We start from the raw sequence: 24615 nt of genomic DNA, 5'->3' as shown, positions 1-24615 counted from the left end.
CGACCGCCTGCGACGGCTATCGGCGACGGTCGGTGACTGTCGGCGACGGTCGGCGACTGTCGGCGACGGTCGGTGATAGCTGTCGCGGCGTCGCTCTTGTGTCACAGCACGCAGTCTTCGATGTGTAGTTCAAGAAAGAGCACGTATTTTCTTTTTCAAAATGAGTAATGACGATTTTGATGCTGATGCATTATTGTTTAAAGAAAATACGTGCTATCTCTTGAACTACACATCGACAACTGCGTGCTGTGACACAAGAGCGACGCCGCGACAGCTATCACCGACCGTCGCCGATAGCCGTCGCAGGCGGTCGTCAGCGACCGTCGCCGACAGTGTGTCGCGTACTGTCGCTCGTCTGTAAGCAGCCTTAGGCAATGTGTGGTTTAAGAGTGAAAAGAGATCAGTTTTTAGTTTTTTTTATTGTATAGCTTAAAGCTAAGCCGTGGCGGGCACGGGGATGGGCAGCGGCGCAGGCGCGAGGCTCCTGACGTCACTGGACGGCTCGAGAGGCGCCGGCTCGTCCTTGGGCTCCGTGACCAGGATGTGGTCGGGCTGGGGTTTCTTCGGGCCGTTCTTGCCTTGTTGGTCCCAAGGCAACATGATTTTGACCTGTGGACGAGAGTTTACGTTAGGAATGTCTAAAATATTCATATTAGTTGAAGAATTTAAAGGCAAGCACAACTGGCGTGAAAAAAATTAACTATGATTTCACAGGTAGAGAGAATAAGTGTCTTGATTAAAGTGTCGTTCTATGGAACTTGCTAACTATGTAAACAAAAGCCACTAGTAAATTTGACATTCAGAGACAATTTTAATATGGCGGTTTGTTTACATAGTAAGTTCCATAGAATGACACTTTAGTTATATAACTTATCATCACCCTTTCGGCCTCCCATGCTATTCTGTATCACAGTCAGTTTTGTATTTAAAGCTCTATCCATCGCGCATAGTCCGAAAATTGCCAAGGCAAATGCAATTTTCGGCGATATTATGTTAATACAAAAAATATAAGGCCTTTTTACAGGATTCTGGGCAGCTAGACGCAATAGTAATCACATTTAGTTAGAGTATAAATGTTCAGCTTGCACCGTACAAGAGCCCATACAGATGAACCCTCCAATAAACAAGCTGGTTGCTCTGCCACAGTAAATTAGACCACCAGCCACAGGGCCGACCATCCCTGATACTGTGGCATCCCTGATACTATAACCAAGCCAAAATGTGACGTTTTCAACTAAAGATACCACATTCTCGGTTGTCAATAAGGTTCAAGTTGAAGCTTTATGGAAATAGCGCCTTATTGACAACCGACAATATGTACCCTGTAGGTTGAAAACGGCACAAATAACTGTACAATTTAACATTAAAATAAATCGCATGACGGGATAACCACGCGTGCGACCGAGAAATATGATGAAACTACCATTTCAATGGTACAACGATTATGGCACTGCATTCAAACTTTACAAGATGATGTGCATAACATGTCACTGCCTTTTTGTAGACATATCCCCAGCTTGACACTAATGGCGTTATTCATAAGCGGTTGCTAACTTAATCAGTTGATGATCGCCGTTTGTTCCTATCTGTCGTTATGCCATAGAGAGGGACAAACGATGATCATCAGCTGATTAACTTTTATAAATAAGGGGGTAGGAATGGCTGTACTATTTAGCACCAAGAAACAAGATCTCATTTCGCTCGCACACTTGACTTTCAGCCACTCAGCATTCAGGTTGTGCAGAGATTAGCAAGGAGATTGGAATAGCAACCCAACCTCCGCCTATTTTTGAACTCTGACAAATACGAACAAATTTTATTTTTTAACAAGCAGAAACGTCTGAACGATGCTATTAAGCTTAGAATAAATTTAAAAGTGGAAAAAATTACTGTCTCGGGTGAGACTTGAACTCACGGCCTCTGGATCGATACTCCAGCGCTCTGCCATCTGAGCCACCAAGACCTCATCCATAGCCAGCAAACGGTAGATGTCGCTACGGTCCCCTTGACCCATAATATGGTGGAAAGATTTGCTGGCTATGGATGAGGTCTTGGTGGCTCAGATGGCAGAGCGCTGGAGTATCGATCCAGAGGCTGTGAGTTCAAGTCTCACTCAAGTAATTTTTCCACTTTTAAATTTATTCTAAGCTAAATACGAACAAGCCCTCACCTTGATACCCAGCACACCCTGTCGCAGCAGCACGTGTCTGGTGGCGGTGTTGACGTAGTCGTTGCACGGGTCTCCGGAGTGGATCATGAGGCCGTCCACGAACTTCATGCTCTTGGCGCGCTGACCACGCAGCTTGCCCGACACCACGACCTCGCAGCCGCGCGCGCCGGACTCCATGATGAAGCGGAGCACACCGTAGCACGCGCGACGGACGGCGAGACCTGGAGGTAGATGTACGTTATTGCTAGCGTTTCTGTTTATCTTGCCAGAAGTGTGCTAGAATCTTGCCTAAGAATTCACATCAAAAACAATGTTTCCATATTTTGGCATGCCAAGAAAGAGCATAGATAAGAGTGTAAGATCACACTTTGTTTTATAGTTCGTTTTGTTTAGCATTGTATGGGAGCCCCACTTAAATCTTTATTTTATTCTATTTTTAGTATTTGTTGTTATAGCGGCAACAGAAATACATCATCTGTGAAAATTTCAACTGTCTAGCTATCATGGTTCGTGAGATACAGCCTGGTGACAGACGGACGGACGGACGGACGGACGGACAGCGAAGTCTTAGTAATAGGGTCCCGTTTTTTACCCTTTGGGTACGGAACCCTAAAAAATCAATAACTATTACTTATGAAAGCAGAAGACTATAGAAGATCGTATTAGATTCATAATTGTTACATATTTGCCGTAACTTATTTTTAAAATGTGTTTTTCAATTAAAAGACACATCAAGATTGTTTACCTTATTTCTAATGCTAAAAAAAACGAAGTATAGGGTGATGAAGGCTTTTTGATTTCAACTGATCTCAGCATTTTTATGGTGCTGAGTTAGGTTTCAGTCTCCAGGTCTATGAAAATGAAGACTAAGTAATAGCCTCACTGTTAAAATTTCTTTCTTGCTGTCATAATGTATGTAAAAATAGAGGTGAATTATTTAGTAGAGTCTGTGCTGAAAGAGACGAGTCATGGAATGTATGGAGCCCAATAGATTCTACGACTCTTCTCATTCCGAACAGACTCTAATTACAGTTACTAATAATAAAAACGTGAATTATTTAGTATTAAGTTAAACTGGCTTCATTGCCATAATATGCTTAGAATAAAACATGCATACACCATAATATTATTACTAGCTTGCAACTCTGTCAACAGCAGCTTTGTCTGCGTTGAATGATGTTGATCATTGATAAAAACTACACTACATCCTTTCCCAGACCTCAAACTATCTGCATACAGAGAGACGGAGTTTTAGGGATTATTTAGTAGGATTGTCATTTCCATTTCATTTCAATTCATATTAATCACTCTCAAAAAAGTAATTAAATTAACTGGGTTTAGGTATTCAATAAAATGTATTAGGTATTTGCATCTATCCAAAAATCTTTGTTTTGACAGATTTTTGTATAAATAGTTAAGTTTTGCAAAAATTACAATGACTATCAGGGTTTACTTGTAACCTTCGTACACTGTGCTTACTTTAATAAAAAGCAAACACAAATTCAAAGGTGTATCATATAACCCCAATGAAAAACAATACCACTATGTAGTAGCAGTGTCAGGTTAATCGGGGTGCAGAAAACGCAATGAAAACAGTTCACTAACACTCTCTACACTACTTTTGAGGCATATCCAATTTTATTAAAAGCCTGGACTTTCATAGGTACACTTATTTTTGTTTAGGTGCTAGTTTATCACCTGTTTTTGACATGTCAGTAAAGATAAAGATAAAGATAAGCAGCAGTTTTCACAAATGAACTAACCTCCGATAAGTTTATATCTGAGAGACTCGGCCTGAGCGATAGCGCAGAGACCGCGGGTGGCGACCTTCTCCGCGTACAGCTCCACCGATTGCTCGGGGATGTTGAAACGCTTCTGCACCACCGAGGTCAGCTCGCGGATGCGGCGCCCCTTCTCGCCCAGCACGCTCTGCGTGCGGGTGGCCATGATGATGATCTCCGACCGGGTCGGCGTGACGCGCACCTCCACGCCGGAGTAGCCATCTTCGGCCAGCTCACGGGTCAGGAACTCGTTCAGTTCAGCCTTGAACACACCATCTCCGACGAACTGAAAATTACCAAGAGGTTATGTTAGTGACACAAATATTGTGTAGCAAAGAAACACTTTTTACACTTATTTGCGGTTCAGACGCCATTAGCAGAAAAGAATCCATGCTTTAGGTTGGAAATTGTATGGAAATATATTGATATGAACACCGAATTTGGCTAAACAGATCCAAAAACATCACAACTTTCACTGAGTAAACTTTGTTTTTACTGCATAATACACGTATAGATGGAACTGCTAAACGTTTTGCTGGATTTATTTTAAAGATTAAGGCAGATTTTTCAACATACTTTTCGCTTTTTGGAAATATTGTTCACCGCCATGATTGCAACGGGGGCTGAGAAAACTTGAAAGGCCGGAAACAGACAAGACAAACGTCAATGTCAGTTTGAGAGTAACATTCTGAAATCATGTAATTGTTTTATTCTGAACATGTTAAATATAAATATATTTGAGTATATTTGTATGACTGTCATTATTAGGAGTAAAAAACACAACTTCTGAAGCTTAATTTAACAATATAAATATATTAAATTATTTATGTAACCCTTAATTTGTGTGTAAATATTTGATAATTCAGACGAAAATTAAAAGGCCTATGCTGCACTCCGAATGTATTCTTCGTGCTATTTGAGTACAGCATATAAACGTTGGACCATCTTAGTATGCATCGAAGATGTGAGAGATAAAACCGGTCAATCAAGTTTGTCAGTGGAAAAAGGCGCGGATTTCAAATTTTCTATAGGACGGTTACCCTTCGCGCTTACATTTTTTTTATTGCCGCTTTTTTCTACTGACGAAACGAAAATGGGTGGGAAATGGCTCAATGACAGACTACACCGTTCACTACTACGTTTTTATTTTTTAATTCTGGAATAGTGGAAATTAGAAATTGTTTCATGTTTAGTTCATCAGTATTTTAAATTTTAAAACTTTGGATTGTGCGCTTCAATCAATCAGAAGAAGATAAAAATAATAATACCACAGAACTACCTACACTTGTACAATGTACATACTGTAGATTGTAGAAATTGTAGAATATTTGGTGCTACGAAGAAACGCTCCGTTGCCATCAGTGCCTTCGCAGTCTAACGCAAGAAGTGGTTATAAAATAAAAACAGGTATATTTAATGCAATTTATTTATTACTCAAGATCCTCTCATTGCATACAAACGCACCATATACTTAGCATAATAATAATAATAATTTCCTAAGAACAATGTGGTAATCGAAATCGAAAATTGAGAAGATCGCTGGTTCGATCGCTACTTTGCATCATTTTGTCCGTCGCGTATAGCACCGATGCGTATTAAAATTATCGTTTGTGTGGACGCAAAAAGTTCGCGATCATGCTTCGCGCCGTATGCGATCGTTCGCGTCCACAGTAACGATTATGAATATTATGATAAGCGTCGGTGCTATATAAAATGCAAAATGATACAAGTGTGGGAAGCGTGGACCAGAGGGCCTACCGCGAACCACGTTCGACGTGTTGCCTCCCTGTCACACTTACGTACGAATTTACAAGTGCGACAGAGAGGCAGCACGTCAAACGTGGTTCGCGGTAGGCCTACTGAACGGTAAGCGGCAACTACCCGCAGTTAGTGAACATTTAGAAATGGTACTACTAGAAGCCAGTGAGTAGTATCGTTAAGCTGGAGCCACACTTCTATCATTTTGCCACTATATGTAGTACGTGCGGAAAGAGAAGAGTCGTTGAATGTATGGGTTCCCTTATATTCCACGACTCTTCTCTTTCCGCACAGACTATAAAGATTAAGATACGCGTCGGTGCGACAGCGACGTAGATACGATACGGCATAATGATACAAGTGTGGACCCTGCATTACATTCAGTGTTGGCCGAAAGTTAATGCAAATTGAAAATGCTGGCCATTAACCATTATAAATTGAATCGTAAACTATAATCGTCCGATACGGTTTAAGGTTCAATTTATAATGGTTAATGGCCAACATTTTCAATTCGCATTAACTTTCGGCCAACACTGATTACATTCGTCAGAATAATATGCACATTAGCGCGTGCCTTCTTGAGATTTCTGATTGCCTACCGCGAACCACGTTCGACGTGTTGCCTCCTGAATTAAAGGAATTAATTGAATTGAATTGAATTTACAAGTGCGACAGAGAGGCAAGACGTCGAACGTGGTTCGCGGTAGGCTCTCTGAAGCTATTTTTAAAATTTCTGTTAAAAATTCTCAAGTTGATATTGACATGCGCCATTTTGACCGATGACAGGTCTTTGCTCTATACTCTATGCTCGACCCACAACTGTGAAAACATTTAAAATCTACTTTAATACACATAAATCATTTAAAAAATATATAACAACGTGTATAACTAACAATGAAATACCTACACAGAAATTAATGACGTTACCTAAACATTGCGTTAACTATTTCTAAAAGGTATTGTGCTAAAACAATTTAGAAATTGGGAACATGAAAAAAATTGTTATAGCAAAAACATGTCACGGGAACTAGACGTTTTGCCTATGAGCCGCCAGCCTCGTTCTATGTCTATAGCGAGTCTACAACCTACTAATTATATGTATTATAACTATAAATAGTAGTACGGTCAACAACAATTGAATGTAATAAAGCCAATAAACTTTTCGAACATCTTAAATGTGTATATATACTAGGGGTCGGTGCGAAAGGCGGAGGCAGTAGCTGTACTAAGGAGACATGGGGGCTTGTTTCGCTATGTTTCTATTATTTATTACTTGTGTTGCTCTACTGCCCGTGGCTACATGCGTGTTCGAGGCATTAAAAAAACATCCAATCGTAACCGTAGATACCTACATTAAATATATTTAGCTTAATATAAAATGGACAGTGATTATTATGTACAAAGTGTACCTTACGACTATTGAAATAAAAACGTTATTCTAATCAACATTCACGAACTATGCTAGGTATCTTATTATAATGGACAGAATTGCGTGTAGCGTCTGGTTAGTGAGGTGCGTGCAGAAGTTTATATCAAGTTTTAATTTGATTCTCCTTTTATGTATTTTGAATTACGAACTTAAACGTGGAAGAATTTGCTTCTCATTTCCACGGAACGTTTTCGCGCGCTTTATGTGTCCATATTGATCTTGATCTAACCAATAGAATGTTGTTTTGTCTATGGTATGGTATGGAAAATGGTGTCCTACCTTGACCAAAACGCGCGAAATATAGCTGGTCAAGCAGATCTTGACAGTAGAAAAAGGCGGCAAATTTGAAAAATGTAGGCGCGAAGGGATATCGTCCCATAGAAAATATGAATTTCGCGCCTTTTTCTACTGTCAAGATCTGGTTGACCAAGTATAGTTCGTTATGTGGTAGGTATAGCTGGTCAACCAAAGATCTGGTTGACCAAGTATAATAATAATAACTGTAACAAGGAAAAGAAAATGCTCTGTCGTATTACTTAAGTGAAGTTATGGGAAAGTTAGAGCTAAGAAGATAATTATGATAGCAAACTAGTGGGAGTAGGGTTGCCAGATCGAAAGGCGCTATTATCGGGAAAAAATATCAATTTTGGGCCTCAAGTCGGGAAAAAAACTATTCAAATTAAATTGATTGTATTAAAAACAACTATATTTTACATTATTGGCACTACGTCAGCTGCTCTGCCCAATCTCGCCACGCGCGTCAGGGCGCGCGCGCTGACGGGCTCGAAGCGGGTCGCCTGGCTCGCTCGACGACAGTTCGTAACTTGAAATTATTGTTTCACGTTATAGTGAAGCTGTTTTTCGGGACAATTTTCACTTAGTCGGGAATCGGGAACACATGCTTAAAATCGGGAGAATCCCGCCGAATCCCGACCATCTGGCAACCCTAAGTGGGAGGGCTCGGAACCGGTTTTTTTGTAAAACCCAAAATAGCCCAATATTTTTAATTATTTTATGCTCTTTACGTAGGACTAAATCATGTATTTAGGTAATAACTTCGTATTATTAGATTGTCCCATTAAAAATGAAATAATAAGCAAAAGAACGAAAAATAACGTAATAATACCGGTATTTTTTGTATGAAGAAAAAACCGGTTCCGAGCCTCACTGGGGCATTACAGAAATGACAGCATTGAATAGCTTTGTTTTTCTACAAGATAACTATTCGTGATAACTAATCGTTCAACAAGAAAAGTCGACTTTCCGACTTTAGTTGCTCAACTGTCTACAGTATAAGTAGCGATTAGCTTAGCTATAGTCTAGGGAGCGAGGAGCTACAGGGGGCCTAGTCAAGATGACAATCGTTTGTAGAAAACGAAAACGAAACCCTATTAATGTCTCTCTATCTTCGATATATTTAGTGCGATAGAGACAGTGTTTCGTTTCATTTCTCTGCGAACGATTATCATCTTTGGCTAAGCCCCCAGCTAGGACAGCTGCTCATACACTACAGTGGGACGTGAGAATAAGGGTTTCAAGTTATTTGTACAATTCTCTAGAAGACCTCTACGTGAAATTAGATTTTAATATAGAATTCTCTAGAACACAATGTAATTTTAGATTTAATATAAGGGCGGTATACGACAGTTTCGAGTCCTATTTCTACTAATTAATTATGTAAATTTGAATAGGTATAGTTATGGACTATAGATAGACGGAGCTTTCTCGTAAGAGTAGGCTCAAAATGGTCGCTGTAAGATTATTTCTATGATAGTCTGAATTAGTTTGCCCGATATTATATTACAGTTAGTTTTGGCACGAGATAGGAAAGTCAGAAGGTAAGTCTACGTGCACGTTTAAGCCTAAATCACAGAACGGAAGGAGCGGTGCGGGTGTTGTGATGCAAAAATATAGTTTTTAAAACTCGATTGTACAATAAATACAACGTCACAAGACGAGTGTTGCGTACAAAACTATTATTTCATACTCAGCCGTAACACAAGTTATACTTAGCCTTAGTTTTCTATCCACTACATGCTTATTGACATAGTATAATTAGCGAAAATGTCTACATGTTGGCACTTTCGCGTCCCTCGTACACTTTATTTGCCGCGCATTTTTCATAATTCTTTATCTGTGGTTTGATGCCACAGATTTGATGAAGATGCCTTTGCATTCATAAAATCCTGGTTCTCAACTTAAAAATAAACCACAAAAAGTACGAGAAAAGGAAAATTGAAATGAAAACGGAAATATTTGTATAACCATTTAATAAAAACCAAAAATCTTAAACAAACAAAATCAATAATTTCCTAAAATAATTAAGTACAAGAAGCCCACCACCAATAAGTATAACAAGAATAGAGAATAAGTAATAATTTAAATAAAAGGAGCTGCAAAAATGATTCTTAAAGACAAGTTAAGTACACTTAGGACAGATTGAATTCTTATTAAAACATAAATTGAAATTGATTCGAAAATCCCCAAGCTAAGTTTATAATAAATACTGCAATAAAATTCAATGAAATAATTTATGTCGATCAATACTGAAATAATACCATACAGTTTATAAATAATTAATACATACAATTAAATAATAATCTAAAAAAAAATTAAAAAAAAATCATAAATATTGCACCAAAATGTATAAATTAAGTACATTATATTTATATTAACTATTATGTCAACCAATTAAATGGACGCCAATCGTTGGAGATCGTACGTTTATAATATTAATAAGTACATATAATACTTTAAGTCAATTATTAAAACATTATCCTATGGCACTACTAAATAATCTTCAATAAATGTTCTGTATGTCAATAAAATCTACTCACAAAAGTAAAAGTACAAATTAAAATAATACATTGAAAATGGAATGTAAATGTTAAAGCAGGTTTTTGCTACGGCTCACGCGAAATATCAAACAGTTTACAACCAGTGACGTCAACGTTACCTTATATTAATTCTATAACACTACACTATTTACACGAAAGCCCTTTAACATTACCTAAATCATTTCAAGCCATTTTAATTCCAGGGCGATTATATCGTTGCGAATAAAATACACCGCTTTGTGTAAATAGTGTTACTTTAAATACCTCGCTTTAGTACCACACATGTATCATAAACGCCGGTACAAACGGACTGCAAGTACCGCAACCCGACTGCAATTTATATAGGAACTGCACACTGACTGCACGCCGACTGCATATACGAATTGCAGTGCGGTTGGAGAACCGGCCGTAAGATGCATCCAAATCTAGCGAATACTCTGCGAATGCGTACCTACGCATTTTGCTTCAGATTGCGCGTCTAATTGCGATAATGCGCAACTCATGCAAGGCTCGCATAAAGTGCGCAATCGCAACAAACTAGACTAGATCGGGACGCACTTTTACATTTGAAATCCCTTTGAGAATTGATGGAGATAATCATCAAATTAGTCAACCAGCTAGTTTTCAAAGTCACATGAGAGGTACTATCGAGGTAAACCTGCCTTAATCGCGTTTGTAATCGCCGCAAGCGACAAACAAAACAACTAACGCGAGTACTAAATTCATTCGTAATATTTAACTAGAGATTTAATTGAATTAATTACACGCACTGCAGTCGGTGACTACTGCAGCCGCAGTTACTGCAGTTTTACTGTAGTTGGTTACTGCAGTTTTACTGTAGTTGGTTACTACAGTTTTACTGTAGTTGGTTACTGCAGTTTTACTGTAGTTGGTTACTACAGTTTTACTGTAGTTGGTTACTGCAGTTTTACTGTAGTTGGTTACTGCAGTTTTACTGTAGTTGGTTACTGCAGTTTTACTGTAGTTGGTTACTGCAGTTTTACTGTAGTTGGTTACTGCAGTTTTACTGTAGTTGGTTACTGCAGTTTTACTGTAGTTGGTTACTGCAGTTTTACTGTAGTTGGTTACTGCAGTTTTACTGTAGTTGGTTACTGCAGTTTTACTGTAGTTGGTTACTGCAGTCAGTAGCGTTGCTGGTATTCGTGGTGCCAGCGGTTGAAGTCGATGTGGAACACCACGAGGGAACCGTTCTCTAGACCCGCGAGCAGGAATCTGCAAATTAAAATTGATTGCATTCAAAAAATATAATTGAAGTAGTATAAAAATGGTCCAATTTACCCACAATGTTTAAAGTTCATCAAACTAAGAAAAGGGGTACTTTTAAGATTTCTTTTATTTTCTAACTCGTCAATTTTCAGAATTAGATTATACATATTTTGTATGAAATCGCAACGGTGGAAGGCACAGGTAGGGATCTCGCCGTTGACCACGCGGAATTGAGGCTTTAAAGAATTTCATTTTATCGATTTGATCCATTTCTCTTTTATTACTATGCCATATTACAGCGGTCGGCAACCTTTTAGCAGCCAAGGGCCACATAGTAGTTAACGAAGTTGACGCGGGCCGCACTTTGTTAATATTTATGACTAGACTAGACATTGTCGTTTGTCAATATTACATACAAAATAGCCAGGGAGCCTCGCGGGCCGCAAGTGACAGGTTCACGGGCCGCATGCGGCCCGCGGGCCGCGGGTTGTCGACCGCTGCCATATTATATAGAGGTATTCAGAGCACACATAGCACAGCAGCAGGGATCGGATACCGGTATATTTTGTATGGGAACGGAAACGGTATTTTTTCGTTCTTTGCTAATTACTTCATTTCTAATTGGGCAATCTAATAATACGAAGTCGGAACCTAAAAACACAACTGAGTCCTACATTTCGAGTATAAAATAATTCGAAAAATATGGTTATTTCTAAGTTTTTGCAAAAAACCGGTTCCGATCCCTGCACAGCAGAGCTGGTGGCTCACTTCTGGTCGTGCGACAGCGCGAGCGAGCAGACGGGCGCGCCGGCGGGCGGGAAGGCGTACAGCGGCGCCAGCGTGGACGCGCGCCACACCTCCACCACGCCCGCGTCGCCGCCGCACACCAGGTATTCGCCGCACCGGGACAGGAGCAGGCACTGAAAAGAGACAGTAATAGTATTTAACAAACTATACATCACCTTAACTACTTTCGTTCTCCATACAAAAAATATGACAGCGTATCCATCCAGTTTGAAAAATACTACAAAAGCTCGCCGAACGTTGTTTGAATCAGGATCGAATAATCTGGGGGTGAGTTTGTGTCTATACAGGGTGGAAAGATAAGTCGGACCCTGGAGGGAAACTACCTTAAATCCTTAAGCTGGCTCATTTTACTTAAAGGAGACATTCCTTTATTTTTAAAAAGAAACAAAACTGCATTCAAAGTATTTTTCTTTTTTTCTTCAATTTGGCTTGTCTAAAAAAATCTTGAGTACTAAATATTAGATTTTATGGATATTTTGTACGACAGACGAGTGTAAGACCTAACGTTTCTTGGAGAAATGTTATCATTAACATTAACTGTATCGACTAGTAGAATAAAATTGCGAGTTTTTATTTTTTGCAATTTTTAGTCGGCTCGAGTCCCGGGCGAGGCAAGCGAGTTTTAGAAAATCTTTGAATGCAGTTTTGTTTCTTTTTGAAAATAAAGGAATGTCTCCTTTAAGTAAAATGAGCCAGCTTAAGGATTTAAGGTAGTTTCCCTCCAGGGCCCGACTTATCTTTCCACCCTGTGTAATGTACCTGGAAGTTGTCGTTGTGCGTCTCGTGCCGGTGGCGGCGGCCGTTGAGCGTGTAGGCGGCGAGGTGGCCTCGCGCGTAGGCCACCACCACCACGCCCTCGCGCGACAGCGCGAGCTGCGCCGGCGCCGACACGCCCTCCGCCGCCGGCAGCGCGCGCAGCAGCTCGCCGAACGTCGTGTGGATCAGGACGGGGCCGTCTACAAATGAAAACAAATGTATATTTAGAGACAAGCTTAAACAAATCGATCTAGCGCACAGATGCTCCACAAGGCGCTCGGGAAACGGCTGAGGGAGGCAACGGGCGACCCCCGCGCGGGCAGCTTTCTCGCGCAGAGAATTGCAATCGCAATCCAGCGCGGGAACGCTGCCTGCCTATTGGGCACCCTCCCGAGGGCACCAAATTTTGATAGGTATTTTTAATTTTTAGTTATTTTAATTGTAGTTAGTTTTAGTTTTATATTCTATGTCTTTTAGTAATTTATATTAATAAAATTTCTAAATTTTGGAGTCATGTCCACATTAATCACATTATTGCGAGCAATGTCGCAAATTTGTCCGATCTCTAGCGTATTGTAGATCTACAAATAATATTCTGACCCACTCTAAACATTTCATTTAACTTAGAAAAGAGGAGAATATGAATATGAAACCACTATTATTTTTAAAAAGCACTCGTAGCGTTCGATTTAGAGTTAGTATTTATATTTACGGAGAGTGTTACAATTTGGTGCCGTGACCAGGATTAAGATTACCATATTAACATATATTAGAATATACACGCAAAGCTTGAGGCAGACGGCGCTTCCACCGTTTAACAAGAACATATCTTTATATATGCTAAATCCAAAGAAAAAACTTCATAACATAAACAACAGACTACAGACTTTTAGTTGATTCAAACATTTCCAACAGTTGCAACTCTGGTTGCAACTAGTATATGTGTACAGGCGTACTATATATGGCTTCATTCACGTGATAAAAAAATATTGTCACTGTCATTGTTATGTGGTGACTGTGTAGAAAACGTTACGCAACGAAAACAATCAAATAAAAATAAAAATCAGCACGTTCGCTAATACTCACTGACAGATGAAGATATAACCAATCCTAGCTCAGCAGACACCAGAACTCCGTTAATGGCAGCGTCGTGGCCCGTCAGCGTTACGCGCGGCGCCGGGGTCTCGCCTTCGCCAACGATGCCGCCGTGGCGTGCGGACCTGGAAGATGATTTATGGTTATGCGCTCCTGGTACTTGTGAGAAGATTTAGAATTATTGTAGCTGCCTTTTAGCTCCAACAAAAACATAAGTGTAAGGCCTGAGTGGACGCTCATGTTGGGCGTGCAGCGGGGCGGGGCGTGCGGCGTGCATATCAAACAAATGCAAACGTATAGGAGCGGCCTTAGTGCACGCTGCTCCAATCCCTTGGGAGCTCGACGCCACGCTGCACGCCCCGCCGAACGCTCCGCTTCGAGCGTCCACTCAGGCCTTACACTAACAGGTAAGGTTAACGCAATATAAAGTGAGCCGATCTCTCGAACAAGTTTAAACAAGATCGGTTCACTTTATATTTCGTCAACTTTACTTAAAACTTAAAAAAATGTTGGATTTACGGATTTTAACCACTGCTGTGGTTCGTGTTTAAACCTCAGAAAGGCAACTAAATCAGCTAAACACAATGGGGCTTCTAATTCTACTGAACAAAACTACAAACAGGTAAATCAGTTAAAACACGACAGGTGAAATAGAGTCAGTTATCAAACGTACCAATGCCAGAGCAGCACGGTGCAGTCCTCCGATCCGGACGCGATGTAGCAGTCGGACGTGATGTTGCACTCCGACCGGCATACGCACGTGACGACGCCGTAGTGGCCGAAGATTATTTGGACGATCTTGGCTGCAAACAGAAGTAATAGTTTTTATAGAACATTGCATAACAGCGCTCCATTTTTTGATTCTTGATGTTCAAATTCAGTTCTACGGAGGGAAAAAACTGGTCTTCTTGTGAACTGGTGATCGACCGCCTGAATCGGCTTTATTTTTCACGCAAATGAAATGCCAAACGAAATTAAATTACAAATACAATCCATCAGGCGATTCGTCTGCTCGTTTGCTTCCTATATCATAAAATAAATAATTAAACAACTGTACCGATATTCGGAACCTAAAGTAATATATTGAGAGTGGCAACACTGTAGTAAGTCGTATTGTCCTTTTCTAGCATATACGTCCATCTCTCTCCCACACCCCCACCACTTCAGGCAGTTGCTTTTGACACTTTTGACAGTTATAAACAAAAGCAAAATTCTAACTCATTAGCTTGCTGTTTTTCCATCTGGAAGGTCGTGAAGCTAAACTGCTGGTGAGTTTTTGAATTTGTACCCCAGTTTAGCTGACTATATTGAAAAACAGTTTCTAACGGCTTTTGCCGTTCGAAATATGTAAATATTTAAATTTAGTTGTCCGTTAAACTATCTAGCAAATAAAAATGATCCGGAATAGTGATGTGCAAGTGTTTTCAAAGGCTGCCTGCGCGCACCGTGGCTATGCCAATGAAAATACTAAAACACATGGTAGAAAACACATCGAGCTGGTAAAGCGTGCACGTGTCACCATTATAATTTAATTTTATTAAGTCTCTTCCGAGTCTTGTTAGTTTAAATCTTTGTGTGTGTATAATAACGGTTGAAATTATATAATACTTAAATGGTGATGTGTGGAGGTATACCCTTCAAGTGATTTGTGTTTTCGAATACGAAAGGATCGGATAGTTAATACGTGTTACGTAGAACCTACGTATTATTAAGGTAGAAGCTTATAGACGTGTAGGTTTTTTTATCTGTCCAAGTATCTATCAGCAATTTATCTTTTTATCCCGTTCCGGGTTAATATCATATTGCAAAATTAAATTTTTGGTAATAAACTTGCTGATAAATAACGTGTACCCAATTAGGAGTCGACGAAGTCCCGCTTCGCGGGGCTTTTATTTCCGCTCTAAGGGACACAAGGTAACGAACAAACCTACATCGCAAACATTGCATTTATTTTTGTGGAAAGTGAGTACTTCGAAAGTTTATTTTTGTGGAAAGTGAGTAATATATTACTTTAGGTTCCGAATATCGGTATAGTTGTTTAATGACAGCGTTTTACACAAAAATAAAACGCTAATTAAATAACTTACCATATTCGGAACCTAAAGTTTTAATCCTGCCTGGTGTAAATATGTATAATTTTGAGACAATGAGTTAGAATTTTGCTTTTGTTTATAACTGTCAAAAGTGTCAAAAGCAACTGCCTGAAGTGGTGGGGGTGTGGGAGAGAGATGGACGTATATGCTAGAAAAGGACAATACGACTTACTACAGTGTTGCCACTCTCAATATATTACTTTAGGTTCCGAATATGGTAAGTTATTTAATTAGCGTTTTATTTTTGTGTAAAACGCTGTCAATAAACACAAAATTGCTGGTAGAAGTTGGTTAGATGAGAAACGTGTAATTGGTGCGCGATGTTAAGAGGTTTATTCAGGTACCTAGCAGTGACCCCTATAGGTAGATGGGATGACTATGAAGGTCGCTACCTGTCTCTGTAGAGAAGACACGGAAAGAATTGTCCCAGAAACCAGCCGCGATGAGGAACCGCGAGTCCACCGTGGTGACGAAACAGTTGGTCCTCGCGCGGACCCGCTGCGAGAAGTTGTCGCCGAGCTGTCGTCGCGCTAACGCAGCCGCGCCGCCGTTTGCTGTGGAGAGTACAGAATATTGTTAAAATATAACAAGCAAAAAGGGGCTAATCCCCTCATTCCAAACGGCTTATTTATAATCGGGAAGAGATATGCCAGTATTCCCTAGACAGGTTCGATCATTAGAGGCGCAGTGCACCACGAAAACACTTAGCTTTAGGTAAGTTTACTCACACTCAGTAACCGTCGAGATATCGCAGATTCCGTCTTACTCTATAAAATTATGCGCAATATGTTAGATGTCCCCTCACTACTACACCAAATACAGCTCAGGGTTCCTCGTAGACGTCAGCGCCACTGTCAGAAGAAAAGGTTATTCTCGATTCCCAACAGTAGAACGTGTTATGCACAAAATATATTCATAAGACGTGCCTGCAAACTATTTAACGAAAATGACAAGCTCTCTAACATAGATATATTTACTTGTTCCACTAATACTTTAAAACGTGCTTTTCTTTAGGTAATAATGCATCTTTTCCTTTCTTTACGCTCTCAAATGTTTAGTTTTGGGTAACATTTAAAATTGTAATCTTAAAAAAAAAAAACAGACTGTTGATTTTATGTAACAAATGAAACTCTAGGTCTAAACTTAAGCAATATTGTATATATAAGTACTGTTTGTAAACGACTGTATGTTTCTAAAATACAATAAATAAATAAATACAGATTAGTTAATAAAGTATCCCTGGCCGGGACGGTTCCACTGGGCCCATCTTCATCCAAGATCGGGAACAGACATATCCGGGGCTACTGGCGAGCCTGACTGTGCAAGCTAAGGGTACCAGGATCACAGAAGGCAGGGGAGCTTACCCCAGACGGGGTCCATGAGGAGAGGCGCGGCGGGCGGCGCGGCGTGGTCGGCGGCGTGGCGCGCGCCCGAGTGCGCGCAGCCCCCGCCCACCCAGCGGTGCGCCGCGAACGCGCGCGCCGCGCTCACCTGCAACCAACACGGTTCAGTTAACCCCTCATTTCCCAGGACCTCTCAAATCCATACAATTCCGACTCATATTGGAGCCACTGGGAACTGAGAGGTTAACACGAGAACTATAAACAAGAAAACTATGATAAATTTTGAACTTAGAGCATAATCTCGTGTCAAGAAGGCTGGCTGTGGCCGCACTCGGTTTGCACGGCACTTTGTTACAATTTATTGAATGCGAGAGAGATAGTCGCGGATACTGGTATCCTAACGAGCCATCCTTCATGCAACCAGATCCAGATCCATGACCGATGCTCGTGGTTCTTTAGGTTCCCTGATAAGTATTGTCATCCTGAAACACAGACAATCCAACCTCTAGACATAGCAGTCGCGCTACTCCCTCTGTCACACATACGGTAGCGTTACTCCATCTTCGAGTCAATCCCGTGCCGTGATTGGTCCGTGTCTTTGAACGGACCAATCACCGCACGGGATTCGCTCACCTCGTCCCCCCGCACCCCCGTAATTTTGGCAGCATCGGTTTCATGAAATAATTGGCCTAAGCTCAGTCTAGAGGTTGGTTTGTCAGTGTCCTGAAACGACATTGATAATATTTTTACAGTACATATGGGGCTACTTTTCCGCACTAGTGCGTAAAATAGCACTTTTCGTGCGTATGTCTAAACTTTAAAGTGCCATATATACTGTAAAACGTTGTTCGATACACGTGCGAATAGGTAATTCGCAACTCGTGTCGATTTAAAACACTCCCTTCGGTCGTGTTTTAATTTATCGTCACTCGTTTCGAATTTTCTCTTTTTCGCACTTGTATCGAAAATAACTATATCTGCATCGGTAATTTTGATACATTCTGTGTCTGTAAGGAGTTGGATCACCTAGATGCTCATGACCGCAGCGGTAGAAAGACAAGGAAAAGGAGAAGGCGAGCAATTTCTCTTCGATATTAAAATTTGGTATATCTAATTACCGTAACAGCAGCAGGCATCGCAAGCTGCGGATACGTGTTCGCGGACACGTGAACAACAGCGGCATTCGACGGCAACTTCAGTCTGAGGCACACGTCATCAGGCGCCGCGGCGAACATCAACGGGGCTAGATGCATAGTAGACGCCCGCGGTGGGTGCGGTTCGCTGAGTAGTTGTGCCGGGGTTTGACCGAAGCTTCGGATCTGGTCTTCGACGGCGGCGCGGGTGACGGGCTCGGTGATCTGGTCGAGACGGACGCCTCCCTCGTACGTTAGGTAGTAGAAAACGTTGGTGGCGCGGACGGCTTCGGGTCCTGAGAAAAGAAAAAAAAAAATTGATACCTAGTAGTGTCAAAAACTATACTACTAAAGACTAAAGACATTATCCTGTGTATAATTTTACGATTATGAAGTCCACATACCTACCTACCTAGACACACCACACCACTTAGAACTAGCATTTGTGGGCTCGGCATATCTTAAAGGATCGAATCGTCAAGGGTATTTTACGCTGACATTGATTTTTGTCCGATATTTCATCTGCCAAAATTTCATTTGCATGCGCGCGTTTTTTCAAAAACTCCGATTTTCGGTGGATTTTCGGGAGGGTCACAAAAAAGCCTGACCTAACTTAATGGCTTCTACACCAGGTATTTTACAAAGTTTAGACAACATAATGGTTAAAAAAACACTTTCGGCTATATGAAAATTTGTCTAATGAAACATCGGAGTTGCGAAATCATTTATCGAAGTTGCGAAAAGTATAGATACCGTAATAGATCGGTCGCGACCGGAACTAGGTAGATACTTTTTATTCTATTCGTAAGGAGTTTCATGGTGAATGAACTCGTTCGTACTTCGTCCTAAGTATTAGTCACATTTATGACTAGTGCTTCCGCTCTACCGACTAGAATTTCCGTAAAAAGACAGTAAGTTGTTTTGTTCCGGTACCTAATTACTGTTTTTGTCTGATTGACTGTTTAGTGTTTAATTACTATTTAGTTCCACGTAAATCGGATCCCATCTTATTTGTGTGTCCTCTTGTAGCTATGACTAACCCAATTTGTCGATAAAACATCATAAAACAGTCGATATGGTTCAATGGCTTGAACTATCTTACTAATTACTAAGCAAAAAGTGTAAACAATAATGTTGCGTAATTTCAGAGGTAAAAAAATGTATTCTATTTTAAGTGTGGATCAAATTGTGCAGCGTTTATACGTTGCATAACTTTAGTCATACTTATCTGATCTAAACAAAAAAGTGTAAGCAACAGAGCGGCATATAATTTTTTGCTTGCATCCAAAGAGTAGGTCAGATTAATTCACTGCTGTAACACGTACGAAATACTGATTGTAATCCTATGCCGTTAATCTACACGAATTTCAGTAGAAGCTCTAAGCAGTTTCCAGATTTACCAAGGTACCATACCTCTCTGCTTGTATCCGAAGATGAGGTCAATCCACTGATGCAGCTGGCAGGACACAAACTCGGACTCAAGAGCCATTCGGTTGATCCGCACAAACTCCTCGGCTGACGACGCCCAGGGTGGCAGGATGACGTCTCCTGACGGTGAGTCGGGCAGGCCGAGCCGGTAGCCTGCGCTGTTTACGAGCATCTCGGGCAGGAAGAACAGCTCTGGGATCAGCTCCTGAAGTAAACAAGGCAGACAATATTACAGACTCCTAACCTAATAACTAAATCTAATAAGACATTTTGTAGCAGGGGTTTGTATTTACGCTTCACAAATCCAAATAAAAAAAAGTTATTCAAGTCTTAAAAAATGTTCGATAGATTTTTATACTGAGTTCAGTATATCGGTGACTGCAGTATGCGTTGTTTATTGGCGCAAAGTGTAAATGTCAAGTTTAAGTTTCTAATTTAGGCCACAAGATAGTAGAACCTAGAACGTGCACGGTCCCTATTCTAGTCAAAATTGGTGTGTGGACATAAGATTGTGGTTAACATCATCAACTGCAAAAGTTTGATCTCTTATTACTTTGCCACACATGTTACAAATACTGAACTATCAAGCACAGATCTGTGCCAAGGTAGCGTAATCAAAGAGTAATTGAAAACAGCACACAGATTAAAATTGCATCTAACAGCGCAGATGTTTGTCTATATTCACCGATTACGCAGTAAATAAGCGTCTTATGTTTAACATAAGAGCATCATTATGTCTTCACTGCACTTGGACTGTGGATCGTCGAGTTACAGCGCTGACTCGAGCCTCGTGTTACTCGTGTAACCCATCCTCACTTGATGGCAGGTTACGCAAACTCGCGCTTCGCTGCGCGCGGTAATCGATGCATTTATTTGATATCCACTTGATACTTTTTATAGAAAATAAGGTAGAGTCTGTGCTATGGGGCCCAATACATTCCACGACTCTTCTCTTTCCGCCCAGACTCTAACCACGGATACACCTCACGATTGGAGAGTTACCATATTTACAAATCAAAATGTAACCATATATTACAGAGTAAAATAGGTGATCATAGGAGACTACCTACAGAAAGCCGCACGAAAGGGAACATATGACCCAAGAACTTTGTCTTAATTTAATATTTACACAAGTTATCATATTGAATTATTGTTGTATTGTTGCAGTAATAATTACGTAAAATCTAGACGGAATTCTGTACAAACTTTTTGGTCGGATCGTAGACTTGTGTATCGTAGCCAGTCCGCTTTGGGAATCGGTACATTCCTGAAGATACCCAAATACAATTACGTAAAGACAACCAAACGCTTGATAAAGCCAAGTCAGTAGAAGCGTAGTGGCATGCAGATATTATAAGGGAAAACTTATTTCATTTCAGCAGCTCACAACTCCGGGTTGTTCTGATTTGTGTGTACCTATAGGTTATTAAAGTAAGGTAGGTATTTACTAACCTTGACATCGGAGGTGTCCCGCTGGCAGTTCTTCCAGGACATGGCGATGGAGGAGAAGAGCCGGTTGGGGTGGTCGAACTTGCCCCCCTGCAGCGCCAGGAACATCGTTGTCATCGGCTCCTGCGAGACAACAATACAAGTTAGTTAGGAACTTGTAGTATTCAATGAAACACCGCGAGTCCTTGACAGCAACTGATTTATTAAAATATAAGAGGGTACTACCCACATCTTACAGATACCTACAACAGAACTTACTCCATGAAAATGGCGCGTGCAACAGTGCCAAATCGCCATTATATCAGGAACTCATTACAAATATTTTTTTTGACAAAATATTTTTTGATACAGCTGTCGCTGACTACTTTTCTTTCAACAGGCAACTACTACTCATCGAGATTGTAACAAACCCAATCACAATTAGGTTGCGTTGTTTTATCACAGAGTTCCATGGCCACATCTTGTGTCCATCATCAGAACAGCTCGATAGTACCATAATATTGCATTGTCACCCAACTTATAACTTATGTGAAGTTTCAGTGGAATCTCTAATCTAATGTAACTTGCAAGATTTGACCCGAAGAAGCTTGTAATAAAATCGTTATAGCTATTATTATTAAAAAAAAAGCTGTTGCACCTTCAGCTACAGTCACAAAACAACATCTCCATCTCCGCTCATTTTATTGTATGTATTTCTATTGCCTTTTTCCGTTCGCCTTTAATCTACTATAAAGTCCATAAATCGACCACTTAACTCACTATATCCTTCACTCTTATTTCGTGAATGGCCTGAGTGAAAGAGACACGTATAAAACGAGAAATCCAAAAATCGACGCACGCGCAGCTGCCTCGACGCGTATCTCTCGCGATCAAAATTATTCCGACATCTCATCACGGCGATGCATTCGTTAATTCACTACGACCACTCTTTGATCCTCGGAATATACACTATTGTTCTTAGAAGATGCATCATATACAACATCAGCTTATTTATCGGCTGGTAAAGCTCTTAATACGTTGTAAAAAGGTTCATATTTGATTGAATGTTAACTCGGTTGTGCTTGTGGGGTTGTGAGCGATTATAACCTTCGTGGTGGGTTTGGAGATGTGCCAGAGTTTGTGAGGTCTTTGTGACTAGAAGTAGGTAGTTAAGTTCCTAAGGCCCAGCCATAAAAGGTAAAAATCCATCCATAATGTGTATAATTAACATCTCCCAAAATATATTCTCGTGTAGGTGGTATATAAATCCTGAATAGGCGACACCGATTAATCGTTGTTTTGTTTGCTTATTGTGTCCACATAATTAACTCCCGCTCTAAATATTTGCTTTATCCGGCCCTTACTTCTTCCTCAAGTATCGTGATACAGCATAGACACACTAATTTATTTATTTTATAAGTAAATAATCAGTAAATACTAAAAATAGTTGTCAAACGGACCCCAGGTTCCCTATGAGCCGTGGCAAAATGCGGGGATAACGCGAGGAAGAAGAAGAAGACTAAAACTGGCGTTAAAACCAACCGATTTCATACATATGCAGGTAATCTAGAATCTAGAATATCTCAATTATACGGCCCAGTGATTATAGTATACATAACATTTCCCAACATAGCACTTATTCTTCTCCACGAACCATACTAATCAATTTCCCGTAATAGGATCCCTATTTGTACAACTCTAACACATTTAACTGACCTATTTTATACCTTACAGCATAGTAATAAGGCTTACGAAAGGTCAATAAGCTATGTTCAACGGAGTATCACGAAGCGATAGATGGCGGACATTATTGCCGGTAATTTTGCTCATAACTGCTACATGATGATTAATACTCATCCATGTTGCATCTAAATGCGCTCGAGCTATTATTATGCAACTAATGCAACACACGTAACATATGAGTCTTGAATCTAGTTCGCAAAAAGGCAATTCGGGCTTCAAAAATTCCGTTGAACGATTAGGAGCCCGTTTCTCTGAAGCTTGTAACTTGTAATACTATTGGAAGTCCCTTTCTAACAAAAGCTGTCAAACAAAAGTGACATCCGCTTGTATTACATTAGCTTTTGAGAAACGGGCCCCAGAATAAGATGCAACATTTGAGTAAAGGTATGGACAACGAAATCTTCCGCATAATGATGGCGTGTTCATCACGAAAGTCACAAAACACCATTGCATTCATCACGGCTTGCCACGCGACGCATTTCAATCCCAACTAAACGCAGGGCGTCGAAGTGTAATGTCGTAAATCAGATCCAAGAGTGTCATTACAATCGTTACTGAAAAGCTAAGTAAGTAAGTAGTATCAAATTGGTCTCCAATTATTAATAGTGGTTATGAATCTCCAGGCCCGCGTTAAAATGGTACGTCAGATGATTCAATGAGCCCGTGCTCGCGTTTTAATGACAATATAGGTACTGCTTTTAATTTTACTGCCGCCCTAATGGCCCTCCAAGTGCTCCTAATGAGTCAATCTGACACTTAATTTGCTGCACGTGCATACAAACAGACTAATAAAGTAAATATAGTCGGGATACGATGGATGTAAGATTCGTGATCATGAGAATAACATGTTGGGTAAATATCACGTTCGTGCAGAGGTATGAAGAGATATATATTTTATATTGTACCTAAGTAAAGATCCGTTAGATATTATTTTTAACCCCCGACGCAAAAAGAGAGCGGTGGTATAAGTTTAACGTGTCTGTCTGTGGTATCGTAGCTCCCAAACGGATGAACCGTTTAGGTTTATTTATGTCATAGATAATTTTATCCCGAATTTTCTTAGCCATGTTTCATGAAAATCTGTTCAGCCGTTTGAAGATCATCAGCTCTTACAATCTTATAGTCGGGGGTTTTTTTAATTTTTAATTTCTAACTCATTATATTGCCAACTTTATGACATATTATTAAAATTGCCATGTCTTATCCACAGCGATATTAATGTTTGAATTAAAGAATAAAGAGAAAAGTCGGAAATTCTGGTGAGACCCGATCTGAGATGTTTGTGCGGCGGCGCTCTATCAACTAAGCTCGGTACATAGAAACTAGGTCCTAGACTTATCCGCACTCCAGTATGTAATGAATATTCCACCAAATTCATAATTATCATACATGCAATAGGGGCTAGTTTAGGTTAAGCGACATCAAAATTTACCTAGTCGGGGGATAAAATTTGGCCATGGCCGATTTTAAGAAAGCGGCTATGTCTTGAGTAATCAGTGCTCATTAAGAATAGTGGAATTTAGTCTGTTATCATGTTTGTCCGATAAGCAAGTTTGTAATAACTGAGTCGTCTGAGTCAAAATCAAT

At 40.3% G+C, this 24615-nt stretch overlaps 2 protein-coding genes across 2 annotated transcripts in view; both read right to left on the bottom strand.

Annotated features, from left to right (window-relative positions):
* Nucleotides 1–400: 400 nt before the first annotated feature.
* On the bottom strand, nt 401–4657 carry LOC134654421 (small ribosomal subunit protein uS3). The gene is made up of 4 exons (XM_063509862.1): nt 4528–4657; nt 3934–4237; nt 2171–2391; nt 401–609 (listed from the first exon to the last, which is right to left on the bottom strand). The coding sequence occupies exons 1-4, from the start codon at nt 4558–4560 to the stop codon at nt 436–438; spliced, it is 732 nt and encodes a 243-aa protein (XP_063365932.1). The 5' UTR covers nt 4561–4657; the 3' UTR covers nt 401–435.
* Nucleotides 4658–10602: 5945 nt separating this feature from the next.
* LOC134654758 (neurobeachin-like) overlaps nt 10603–24615 on the bottom strand; it is a 336665-nt gene continuing 322652 nt past the window's right edge. Inside the window, exons 43-53 of the mRNA XM_063510228.1 lie at nt 21310–21429; nt 19843–20062; nt 18415–18725; nt 17318–17444; nt 16346–16507; nt 14534–14663; nt 13852–13985; nt 12769–12965; nt 11971–12122; nt 11089–11208; nt 10603–10775 (exon numbers count right to left, since the gene is read on the bottom strand). Of these exons, the coding sequence (XP_063366298.1) occupies nt 11118–11208; nt 11971–12122; nt 12769–12965; nt 13852–13985; nt 14534–14663; nt 16346–16507; nt 17318–17444; nt 18415–18725; nt 19843–20062; nt 21310–21429 (1644 nt within the window). The 3' untranslated portion in view covers nt 10603–10775; nt 11089–11117. The remainder of the gene's footprint in view (nt 10776–11088; nt 11209–11970; nt 12123–12768; nt 12966–13851; nt 13986–14533; nt 14664–16345; nt 16508–17317; nt 17445–18414; nt 18726–19842; nt 20063–21309; nt 21430–24615) is intronic.

The sequence above is a fragment of the Cydia amplana genome, chromosome 15 (genome assembly GCF_948474715.1).
Source record: "Cydia amplana chromosome 15, ilCydAmpl1.1, whole genome shotgun sequence".
NCBI lineage: Eukaryota > Metazoa > Arthropoda > Insecta > Lepidoptera > Tortricidae > Cydia > Cydia amplana.
The sequence above is the reverse complement of the archived record's forward strand: the minus strand, read 5'-3'. Positions and strand labels throughout refer to the sequence as shown.

Bases quoted from the DNA above. Each gene is read 5' to 3' on its own strand.
- LOC134654421 (XM_063509862.1), bottom strand. From the start codon at position 4,560: ATGGCGGTGAACAATATTTCCAAAAAGCGAAAA. The intron at 2,392-3,933 runs GTTAGTTCATTT...ATCTACCTCCAG, and splicing joins CAGATATAAACTTATCGGAG to GTCTCGCCGTCCGTCGCGCG. The intron at 610-2,170 runs GTGAGGGCTTGT...TCTCGTCCACAG, and splicing joins AGGGTGTGCTGGGTATCAAG to GTCAAAATCATGTTGCCTTG.